At 41.9% G+C, this 11,684-nt stretch overlaps 1 protein-coding gene across 1 annotated transcript; it reads right to left on the minus strand.

Annotated features, from left to right (window-relative positions):
• Positions 1–7,168: 7,168 nt before the first annotated feature.
• Positions 7,169–9,753, minus strand: ARL14EPL (ADP ribosylation factor like GTPase 14 effector protein like). Its single transcript, XM_035890226.1, has 3 exons — positions 9,643–9,753; positions 7,758–7,897; positions 7,169–7,391 (listed from the first exon to the last, which is right to left on the minus strand). The coding sequence occupies exons 1-3, from the start codon at positions 9,751–9,753 to the stop codon at positions 7,169–7,171; spliced, it is 474 nt and encodes a 157-aa protein (XP_035746119.1).
• Positions 9,754–11,684: the final 1,931 nt, after the last annotated feature.

Genomic DNA, 11,684 nt, shown 5'->3' on the forward strand with positions numbered 1-11,684 from the left:
CTCCCTCACGGGTCGGCAGCACCCCGCGAGTGCTGGAAAGGTTGTTGTTGAAATCCTCGCGTTTCAGAGTTTCGCAGCACCTGGTGCTGGTGCCGGGCGGGAGGGGTGTGCGCCCTCCGCCCTGTGTCATCAGCGCTCGCGTTTGAATCACGGGGTGTGTGAAAATCCTTGGCCTCTCCAGGCCCCGCGCAGCCTTTTTGTGGTAGCGCGGAGCTGGCTCCAACCCACGGGTCGGTGAACTTCTCCTTGGTACGCCACGAACTTGTAATAAAGATGTCGCACGTGCAATATTGCAGCAAACTTTCCAGAGGCCGTGGAACTAACGTGTCCTGGTTTTGGCTGGGATAGAGTTAATTTTCTTCATAGTAGCTAGCACAGTGCTGTGTTTTGGATTTAGTACCAGAAGAATGTTGATAACACACTGATGTTTTCAGCTGTTGCCAAGTAGTGCTCAGACTACTCAAGGACTTTTTGAGCTTCTCCTGCTCGCCCAGGTGCATAACAAGCTGGGAGTACAGCACAGCTAGCACAGCTAACCCAAACTGACCAAAGGACGGGCTGGGCATCGGTCAGCGGGTGGTGAGCAATTGCATTGTGCATCACTTGTTATATATATAATCTGTATATTCTCTTACCATTATTATTATCACTATTGTTATTCTTTTCTCTTATTAAACTGTCTCTATCTCAACCCACAGGTCTTACTTTTTTTTCCTTTCCTACGATTCCCTCCCCCATCCCACAGAGGGAGGGGGGGGAGTAAGCGAGCGGCTGCGTGGTGCTTAGTTGCCAGCCGGGTTAAACCACGACACGGTGGCTGGCTGCATTCTCTTCCCCAACCAACCTCTTCCCAGGTAACAACCCCGCGTGCCATTCTGACTCCCCTGCGTGAGGCGCAGAGCACGCTGTGCCGTGCTTCAGGCCAAACCACACGCATGGAAGCGTTAACGTGTGGGCTGACAGGGAAGCAGCACTCATCTGGGTATTTCTACTCCGTGGGTATTACCTTAAATGTTGTCTAATGGCTGTGAGACCTCCGTTTTCCATCAGATTTGGCTGAAATTGAAAAATGGGCTAAAAGACAACAGGATGAACAAACAGAGCAAGAGGCAGCCTGACCGTGTAAACCTTGTTTTCTTGGGAAGCCAACTAAAAATATTAAAAATCTGCAAAAGACTTCTGACGTGGCTGTAAAGGTTTGTAGTATGTGGCCCAGAGGGTTAGGTGCATGGTAATCAGTTATGGTAGGCTCAAGAGGCAGGTGGGAAAAGGCTGGAAATTTTTGAGGTACTGTAAAAAATTGTTTTATAAATGTACATGCTAAAGTTTTAGAATCATAGAATTATAGAATCGTTTAGGTTGGAAAAGACCTTTAAGATCCTAAAATCCAACCTAACACATGCCTCTTTTGAAGCGAGAGGAATTTAGTCGTTAACCTCAACAGGGCCAGGATTTCAGTCAGGACATTTGAAAAGAACACAGAATCACAGAACGGCAGGGGTTGGAAGGGACCTCCGGAGATCACCCAATCCAGCCACCCTGCACAAGCAGGTTCCCCTGGAGCAGGTTGCACAGGACGTCGTCCAGGTGGGTTTTGAATATCTCCAGAGACTCCACAGCCCCCCTGGGCAGCCTCTTCCGGTGCTCTGTCACCCTCAAAGTAAGGAAGTTCTTCCTCATATTCAACTGGAACCTCTTATGCAACCTCGTAGATAATGTCTGTTTAAATAGACTCAGGCATAAGAACCAACATCAGGAAAAAAAGAGTGACAAACCTGGCCGTACTCCAATGGGAATTTTAAAGCAGGGAATTCCTGGTTGAGACCTTAACAACATTTGCACTATAACTCTTACCAGAAGTTGGACCCGCCGTTGCTGTTACGAAAGGCAGCTACATTTTTCAAGCTATAGTTCTGGGGTGAAATGTAATTACATTCAACTATTTAATCTGTTTTTCTGTACTATTCCAAAACATGAAAAGACGATATTCTTGCAAGAAATTTATTTGGCTGGAAAAGAAAAATGAATGTTTCACTCCACACTGAAATAATGTAACTTCCTGTTCTAGGAAATCTCCCTGGAGAGCAGAATGTTATAAAGTTTGTTCCGTCAAAATGAGCAAGGGCGACTGGAAGTCTAGACACTTGCTTGCTTATTTTAAAAAGTTCCAACTGATACAGGTATTGGATGCGCCACTCAGGTTTGCTGCCAATTCTCTGGTTTTATAATCGTGTGGACCTATTTTAAAGTATTTTCTTTCACGCTTTGCCGCTTCAAATGAATTTTTGAAATGAATAGTCAAAACAAAGAACATGAAAAGCTCAACTGGATAGGATCCTGAGCAACCTGCTCCAGCTGGACCTGCTTCGCACAGGAGGTTTGACTTGAGACCTCTGGACGTTTCTTCCACCCTGTATTATTCTGTGATCAAAGCCTCACTGAAGACAGACAGGAAAGAGAGCACCTGACTGGAAATAATAAATAATGAAGCTAACCTGACAAGGTGCTGTCAAGCGCACAATTAAATAATTTTTTTCCTAATACCTTTTCTGTTCCTAAAAAAGAATTATAAAAAGTTGTGTCTTCTCATACATCCATTCCTCTATTATTGTTTTGTACTTGCATCCATGATCCATTTTTCCAATGTGAATAATCACTTTTTTTCACTGAGCTGATGATATTACACAATTTAATTTATTTTATCAGTTGTCTTAACTGTCCATCTAGTTAAGACATATTTCGAGTCAAATTGTTACCCATCTGGTCATGTGAAGGGAGTCAGATTATTTGGGCAACACAGCGGAAGTCAGGGCTGCATAGCCTACTCCTTTAATCAAGGGCATCTGAGCATACAGGAGTTCCTGCTGCGGACAGTAGGCCTTAGTTTATTCCATTGTAACACAAACGGATACGATGCTGTAAGGGACCAGCATTCATACATATGCACCTGAGTGGAGATGGAAGCAGGTCAGTGCTTTGCAGGGCCAGGCCAATGGAGGAAAGATTCATTGCCCTCAGGAAACAATAGGACAGGAAAACTTTCTATGGTTCATGCCATAGATTACAAATTAGGGTTAATGAAATGCAGCTGTCATGTCCTAACTAATGTTCAAGGTTGCAGTTAGCTCAGGCTTGATATATCTCTTTTCCAAATAGAATGGGATCAAAGTAGTCCATTGAAATGTGCAAAATTTGTTTTAAGATCATGAACAATGTGTCAAAGGAGAAGCTGCAATCAATAATGCTGTCGCTAGCTAAGAAACTCAGTAGAGCTGCAGCAACTGTAATGCTTTTGATGCAAATATTTATCTAAGGTGTATTTAAATATTTATCCAGAAAATACCAGTCTATATTTCTTTCGTCAAGCTCTTCTGGTTTTTCCACTGAAGTGAATCAAATCTGATGGTGTGGATGTGTATAGAGAAAGTTCAGCAGTGATCTTACAGAGGTGTTAAAAGGATCGTGAAAATTATCTGGAAAAGAGTTCAAAGTGTATTATTTTTCTTTTTTTTTTTTTTTAATGCCTTTCTGTGTTTGTATGAGTCACAAAGGCTGGCAAATACTAACCATAGAGTTCTTACCTCAACAAATGCTGGTACATACTAGTATAAGTTCAGTAACAGTATGGACTTACTTTTCTCCCAAGTGATGCAGTGGGATTGAATGGCACCTCACAGTATGCAGAAGTTCATTTTAAGCCAGGAGGAACAGTTTGGTGGTGTCAGGTTGTGACTGAAATATTGAACTATATTTGATGTATATTGAATACTGAACTTGCTGGAACCGCAGATCTGAACTCTCCCAGGGCTGACTGTCCCTCATCATTTTTAAAGCACTGCAGGTAAACTGGACACCATGCAGTTTACTGGAGTTACCCAACATTAAGTCTCCATGTGGACAGGAATCCTGTTAACACTTTTCATATAAAATTTGGGAGCTTACTTTGGGAAAAAAAGATCTCCATTTTCTGCCTGTTGTTTTACAGTGCTAATTCCTAGTCTATGTTTCAGAGGTGCTGTGTTATACACGTAACTGTAGATTAGTAATCATGGACCCTTTACATAAAAGGATATATAGAAGTAATTCTAAGTTTTCAATGTGGAACTTTGCATGCAGAATTTGCAATCCCTGAGCCAAGAGAAAAGTCAGCATAATTTTGGCCATTTATTAGCACAGAAACAGAGGCAGACACAGGAGTGGTGGCCTTGCTACACCTGACTAAGCCAGTCGGTCTTGTGCCCCAATACAGCTTTGGTCTGCCACCTTATTTGAAACTCCCATCTCTTATCTGATAATGTTTTGGGTGTTCTTTATCTTTAGCACACCTTCACATCTTAAAAGTTGTAATATTTAATGGCCTTTGCTTTCATGTGGCCTCTTCTGATCCACATGATAATAATTTTATTAATATTTCCTTTAAATTGACTGTTAGGAGCAGCTGTAATTATCCAATGCAAGGACAGCTGTTGTGTTTTTTTTCCTCAGAGCTGTGACAACTTCTGATATCAAGAAGTGTAGACAAATTGTTAAATAACGAGTGTCTTTGGTGGTTAACTTTCTTCTTAAAGACTAACAGAGTGCAGTGAAGGCAAACAACAAGATGCTGTGCATAGCTCTTATTTTGTTTTCTGAGTTTTCAAGTTTGTTAATGGCAGGAGATGCACAGTGGAGTCTTTGCCAGTAAGACAATGCCCAAACACATAGGAAGTTAGCAGAGAAAGAAACATCTTTACCTACACAAAAATCATATGGGAGCACATCATTCATTTCCGTGAGATTGGCTTCTTTGTAGTAGTAACATCTAAGAAAGCAGAGGGTATATATCTCCTTGCAGATAGATATGGATTGTAAGGAAGGGAAATACAGTGGAAGGCACAATGAATTAAAATTAAACTGCATCAATTTTTAGGCAAGAGACTTTTTTAGGGAAGAGACTGACAGTGTATCTTAGCTATGCTAGTTTAATGCACACCTGTGCTTACATCTTTCCTTAAGCCACGGTGGGATCACTGGTAGGTGTGAGCAAAGCAGCCACGTGGACAAGGAAAAGACAGGCAAAGTCAGCTGAAAGCGTCACAAAGTTTAACCTGCATAATCCGGGGCAGAGTGGCGGAGGGGGGAGAGGGAGAAGAAGGACCACCAGACCTTTTGGAACAGTTCATTGATCTGCTTCCCCTTATTTTAAACGTCAGCTTTCTAAAGCAAACAAGGTGAAAAGATGATCTACTGTCATCTGGAGAGTGGCCAATTTCTAAGAAACTTTCTCTGCCTTTTCTGGTAGGGGATTTTATTTAAAACCGCAATGTCATGCAGTATGGCACTATGTAATTGCCTCACAAAAACTGCCAGATGCGGGCACTCTGTCATTGTTTTTATACACATGTATCTACCACTAAGTTTTGCAATCACTAGAAACGTGTATGACACTGGTCTTTTTCTTTTTTTCTCCACGCCCCTCTCCCCAACTGCCCTAATAGGGATTATAATTGTGCACTGTCAGCTGCTCCTTTGGAATTGGGGGAAAAGTTAGCAGGATCATTGTAATGATAGAGTCATTCTCAAACTGCCTCTGCAACATCCTCTTATTTCATTGTCTTTATCTTGGACTGTTTTTTCAGGTTTTATGCTATATTTCCAAGGTTGCACCAAGTGTGTTTGCGATGGAGTCCTCTTATAGTTTGTATTTAGCTATGATTGTGACAGAGGCAGAGTCCATGTTAAAAAACACAAAGTAACACCAATGAATTCAATAATGGGATTCTAAAGATTTACACCAATCTGGGCTTAATCACATTACTCAAAAAAAACTTAACGTGTAGCCTTACCACCGGAATCCACTTGAGAAACTATTTGGGTTTTTGCCTTTAAGTGGAAAGAAAGTGAAGCTAATTCAAACCTGTCTGATTCAGATCCTGGGGTTATTGCAAAGGAAGGCTACTATCTTCCTGTCCCTGTGAATCAACTTTATTTTCTTGAAGAGCTGCTTATTCAGCCAAGTCCAGAATGAGTGTGTGGCACACCTGGAACAAGAAACCAATCCCTGACTACATTGGCAGGATTTTCACCTACCTTAAGAAGTACAGCTTAGAGATGATATGGACTATTTGGACTCCCGGCATAAGTCAAAGGATACTTCGGGACCAGTGAGGTATACAGGAGAACAGCAACAGATCCAACTACTGAACAGAGAGCATTTTAACCACCATAGCAAATATGCCTATGAAGTTTTTTGGTAGTGGGTGTTCTTACGCTACAGGCTTAATTCCTGAGGTGTCATTAGTTGAGAGGAGCAAAAAATCTTACCGAGGTATCAAGTCAAAAGGAGATTGTGGTGTTAAGGCATTTTTGGGATCTGTTCCAGGAAGTTTCTTCTACTGGGAGACACCTCTGCCTTGAAGCAGGAGGTCTTTGTCCATAGAGAATGGCTTCTTGTAGGGGAGAAAAGTGGTGCCACATTCAAACTTGGAAGAGAGTCCTCAAAAACAACAAGCACTGAGCCCAGGGAATGATTCCCCCACTAGCAGCATGCTCCTGGAGGTCACCTACGGCAATCTGCAACTTTCCCTCCTTCAAGATCCAGAGGGACACTCACTCCTCAAAATTTTGTGAGTGCCCATCATGAATGAAAATGCCAACCTCATGAGGAAGCTGGGTGTAAATTATGGTATTTGAAATCTGTCATGTATTGCATGAAAAGGAAACTCCTGGAACTAAAGAGACTTTTCTGTCCAGAGACAAAAATATCCAATCTGTTTACCTCTAGCTATATAATTAATGACTGAACAAGGTTGAGTGTGCCATGTGCTGTAAAAAAAAAAAAAAAAAGAGGAACTGGCAGGAAAAAAAAACTCATTGCAAGTAATGTGGTTCAGCTTCCCAGGATAAGAAAATTGCCTTCCCACAGCAGTCCAGACACCTTCAGTTTTAGAAAGTCAAGATTTAAAGAGGACTGCCTCAGTAAAGCTTGCAAGGATGAAGAAGAACAAAATACATACTTTTACTTAATGGGGAAGGTTAAATTCTGTTAGATAGGCAGCAATAAAGAAGTGCAAGCACCAGCACCACTGCCAGGCACTTCAGTAGAGACAATTCATAAAGCCAGGATCTACTTTAATAAAATGCAAAGAAAGAGGAACTTTGCTCAGGTGCAAAAACTTTCAGAACAAAATCAGTCAGGAACAAAAAATGGCAACACACTGATCACATTCCCAGCTTCGGTCTCAATTGTATCATAAACCCATCTTCTATTGCAGCGACATTCTGGTCCACATTTGTTTGAATTGCATTTGGGGCAAGGATAGAAGCAACCCAGGCAGTTCTTTTCCAGGCAATCACACAAATCAATGTTATTACAAAGCAGCCTTCCATGTTTGTCATACTTCTTTGTAATTCTGTGAAAGAGAAAGTGATTCTCAGAGAATACTTCAACACATTCAAAGATTAAACCAAACAAATGTGGAAAAAATCTGCCCAGGAACAAATATTTCCTCTTTAACAACCTCACAGCATAATGAAACACCAGCATTATATCCTAATTGCAACAGCCACTGTTTCATTAAAAATGAAAGTGTGCCAAAGAAGTAGATCAAAATTATCTTAAGTCACAGAGAAAAAGCTTGTGTTCCCAGCACAGCTTCCATGTGTAATCAGAAATATCTCTGAAAATATTAATGCTTTTTTTCATTTCATTTATATTCAGTAAACAGCATACCAGCCATTTTTTGAAGTAAAATATGTAATAAATTAGCACATCTTACTTGGGCTTTTTAAGAACCTCTTGTTTCATTTGTGACATGCGTGCTTTCTTTTTCTGTTCTCTAGTTTCAGGATTGAAGTCAGCTACCTGAGGTCCTGGATTCTGAAAGGCTAAGGATTTTAATTGCTTCTCGAGTTGTTGCTATAAATAAACAACAGAAAGTTTATAGTTAGTACAACTGGAACAAATATTTACTAGCTGCCAAATGTCCCCACTGGCTTTCAAATGACATTAAAATTAATATTCTTGATAACTTAAAATAACACAGGTAGGAAAACAAAGCAAAACTCGACCTAAATTATGATCACATTGTTTAAAGTGTTTGCTTGTCTAACTGTTAATTGAGTATTCCTTTGACGAACTGTGCCTCCTGACAGGAGAGGGAACAACCATGACTCTGAATACATGACTCTGGTACAGTGGCATGCAGTTTGAAAGTTGTCTTGTGGGAGGCAGAATCATGTATTTTTTTCTTCAGTTTTATCCATAATGTAAAAACAAGCACTATGATTATAAGCATCTCAACTAGATTTGCCCTCATCTTCACTGAGATCATGCATATGCTTAGAACCCATCTTTGTCCAAACAATCTGTTGGCAAGAGAAATGTTTGGAGGAGCAGCTAGCACAGGAAGGAAGCACTTGCGCAAGTGAGGAGAATGAAAAAAACACAGACAAAAATAAAGAAGCTAAATTGAGCAGTTTTTGAGAAATAGGAGGGAGCATTTTCTTCCATTTTACAGAATTTGTGTTTGCAATTAGCTAAAACTGCTGAATAGTTTTGGAGGTTAAAGCATCAGCTCTGTGTATTGCCATTCCACATAGCCCACATATGTTGACAGTCATGTGATAGGACAAGAGGAAATGGCCTCAAGTTGTGCCAGGGGAGGTTTAGATCGGACATCAGGAAAAATTTCTTCACAGAAAGGGTTGCAGGCATTGAAACGGGCTGCCCAGGGAAGTGGTCAAGTCCCCATCCCTGGAGGTATTTAAAAGACGGGTAGATGTGGCGCTTAGGGCCATGGTTTAGTGGTGGGATGGCAGTGCTAGGTTAACGGTTGGACTTGATGATCTTAATGGTCTTTTCCAATCTAAACAATTCTATGATTCTAAGTCTAAAGTCAATGCAAACAAACATGGGCATTTTTTCAAACAATTGTCAAACAATTGACACAAAAAGTGTCAAACAGTTTCTCTTTGGGCAATGACTGTGGACATTGAACATACACTTGTCATTCATTATGCAAAGGCACAAATGTACATACAAATTTATCTTTTCTTGTCTAGGGTAAATGGAGCTGACTTGCTACGCCTCAGCTTCCCCGGATGGTGTCATTCCTTTCAGAGTCCACAGTGATTTTTCACAAAGAAGTGAGCGCCTTCATTGCGTCTCATGGGGAAAGCTGTGGCAGCTCAGTCCAATATAGCGATTTAGAAATACCCAGGCACTTGAGTGCACTTACTTACAAGGTGGTTGATGCTGTGCATCTTCAGTTGTATCCTCCTGAAAACCTAAGGGGCAGTCTCATGCACCTACATTATTCAGATTTCTCCTTCAGAATCTGGGGTAGATTTTCAGTGCAGAAAACATGCTTCAGCATCATCATTGTTCATGATGATAAATTATGCGATTTCAAGTTGCGAGCAAATAATAAGCTATGGAGATAGTCCTCTCTCTGTGAGTACTCTCCTATTTCCCTACTATTTCATGTGAGCTTGGAAGTGCACGTAGCCCTCTAAATCACTGCACTGCAAACTTGACTCATTTCATGGTTCTTATTACTGATACTTCCCCATTGACTCCAGCTTTTTATTTTTCTAATTATGGAAGAAAATTAAGGCAATGGTAAGTATCTTGATAGTAAAATGGTACTGGAGAAGTCATACCAATTGCTTTTGTTTTACTGAGCGGTCCTTAGCAGGAGAGACATTTCCTTCTGCAGATGTGTTCTGGGCAGAATTCCTTTTCTTGCTGTTTTCTTCCACATGATCACTCATTTGACCACTCTTATGAAATACATACATACATATGTGTTAGACATATACAGAAGTATGAGAATCACAGACTTTTAAGTGAAGGTTTTAAGGTGAGCAGGTGATATCCATACTAGGCTTTTATGTATTCTTAACCAATAGGAAATGCAGAACAAAATGTGGCTCAGTATCAGCCTCAATTTTAAAACTGTACTAAAATAACTAACATGGACAAAAGCTCCATCACCAAAGCCACTATTATTTGTTAAGCAAACCTCGGAAAACCTCTACTGTTTAAATAACCCAGAAAACGAAAGAAATGCTGTCATCTTTGAATCTGTAACCGACACCGCTTCACCATGTTGTCACCTGTAAGATAAAGGCGAGAAGCGGTATTCTCACAGAACACATAGAAGCAGTCTGCAATGTGCAGTGGAAATTAAAACAGCACTCAGGAGCAGCCATTTCGCTTACCAGCAGGTGACACTGCTGTCCTAGCTGCGGTTCTTTTTGCAAGGCTCCAAAACATTACAGCCGCAATGGGGCGGTGTGCAGCAGGAGGGACCCGGGCATATTCTCTAACACTATTCGTACACTCCCAAAGCGTGTGTCAGAGCTGCATCCATAGCAACTAGCCTACTCCCTGCAGATTCACAATTTTCTTCCTGAATACTTCCAACCAATGGACTAAAAGTAAACTTCCTGGCTTTTAAATCTCAGTCCTTAACTTTGTGAAAGATTTTGTGTAACTGTTAGGTTTAACCGAAAAAAAGTGCATCACCCACTCTGCTAACAAAGCATCCAGGGAGGACTATGGGTTCTGTGAGTCTGTCCTACAGATGCCATCCATCACCTCTCCCCCGTCACACAGAAATGGTGGTGGCAACTGTTGAGGGCAGATATTAGCTATTTCTTCTTACCCATCTTGTGAAGCCAGTTAGTTGAAACTTTTTATGCAATATATGCAGTTCCAGTGCCTCAGACTTTAAACCCAAACACCACCAGAAATATTTAAGCTTTTTTTGAGTTCATCCAACCCCTCCCCACATGCTGTGCAGTCTCTCCCATTGCCTCTGAAAGGCAGTGCAGTGGTCTCTGCCAGGTTACCCTGCACTTTAGGATTGTTGCCCAAACCCTGGGTCCTGGTTTCGGCTGGGATAGAGTTAATTTTCTTCATAGAAGCTAGCATAGTGCTGTGTTTTGGATTTAGTACCAGAAGAATGTTGATAACACACTGATGTTTTCAGCCGTTGCCAAGTAGTGCTCAGACTACTCAAGGACTTTTTGAGCTTCTCCTGCTCGCCCAGGTGCATAACAAGCTGGGAGTACAGCACAGCTAGGACAGCTAACCCAAACTGTCCAAAGAGGTATTCCATACCATATAATGTCATGCTCGGGGGGGTTAGTTGGTCGGTTGGTTGCAGGGAGACTGCTCGCTGCTCGGGGACTGATCGCGGCTCGGGACGAGCTGGGCATCGGTCGGCGGGTGGTGAGCAATTGCATTGTGTATCATTCGTTTTGTATATTCTGTATATTCTGTTATCATTCTCGGGGAGGGGGGGAGTGAGCGAGCGGCTGCGTGGTGCTGAGTTGCCAGCCAGGTTAAACCACGACAGTCACTGGAGCCTCTTCCCTGGTTCAGCCACAGTGCCTGCGTCCTGGGTTGGAGTAGCTGCAGTGCATATCACCGGGGTTGGAGTAGCCGCAGTGGCTGTGGCCTTGTCATCAGATCCAGAGACTTTCTCTTCCCTTTGGATGTATCGGATAGTGTTGAACAGGGCTCGGTAAGCATGGGCCAGGCCCCAGCACATTGCAGTGACTTGTGTTTGCCTAGAATTTCCAGGGTGACAGCACACCTTTTCCAAATATTCAACCAGTTTTTCAGGATTCTGCACTTGTTCAGGAGTGAATTTCCAAAACATTGGAGGTGCCCATCGTTCTAGGCGTTTACCCAT

This window comes from Egretta garzetta, unplaced genomic scaffold (genome assembly GCF_000687185.1).
Source record: "Egretta garzetta isolate BGI_Z169 unplaced genomic scaffold, ASM68718v1 scaffold272, whole genome shotgun sequence".
NCBI lineage: Eukaryota > Metazoa > Chordata > Aves > Pelecaniformes > Ardeidae > Egretta > Egretta garzetta.

Excerpts from the sequence above, each read along its gene's own strand:
- ARL14EPL (XM_035890226.1), bottom strand. The coding sequence starts at position 9,753 with ATGAGTGATCATGTGGAAGAAAACAGCAAGAAAAGGAATTCTGCCCAG. Across the intron at positions 7,898-9,642 it reads CAGTAAAACAAAAGCAATTG|CAACAACTCGAGAAGCAATT; the intron begins GTATGACTTCTC and ends GTTTATTTATAG. Across the intron at positions 7,392-7,757 it reads GAGGTTCTTAAAAAGCCCAA|AATTACAAAGAAGTATGACA; the intron begins GTAAGATGTGCT and ends TCTCTTTCACAG.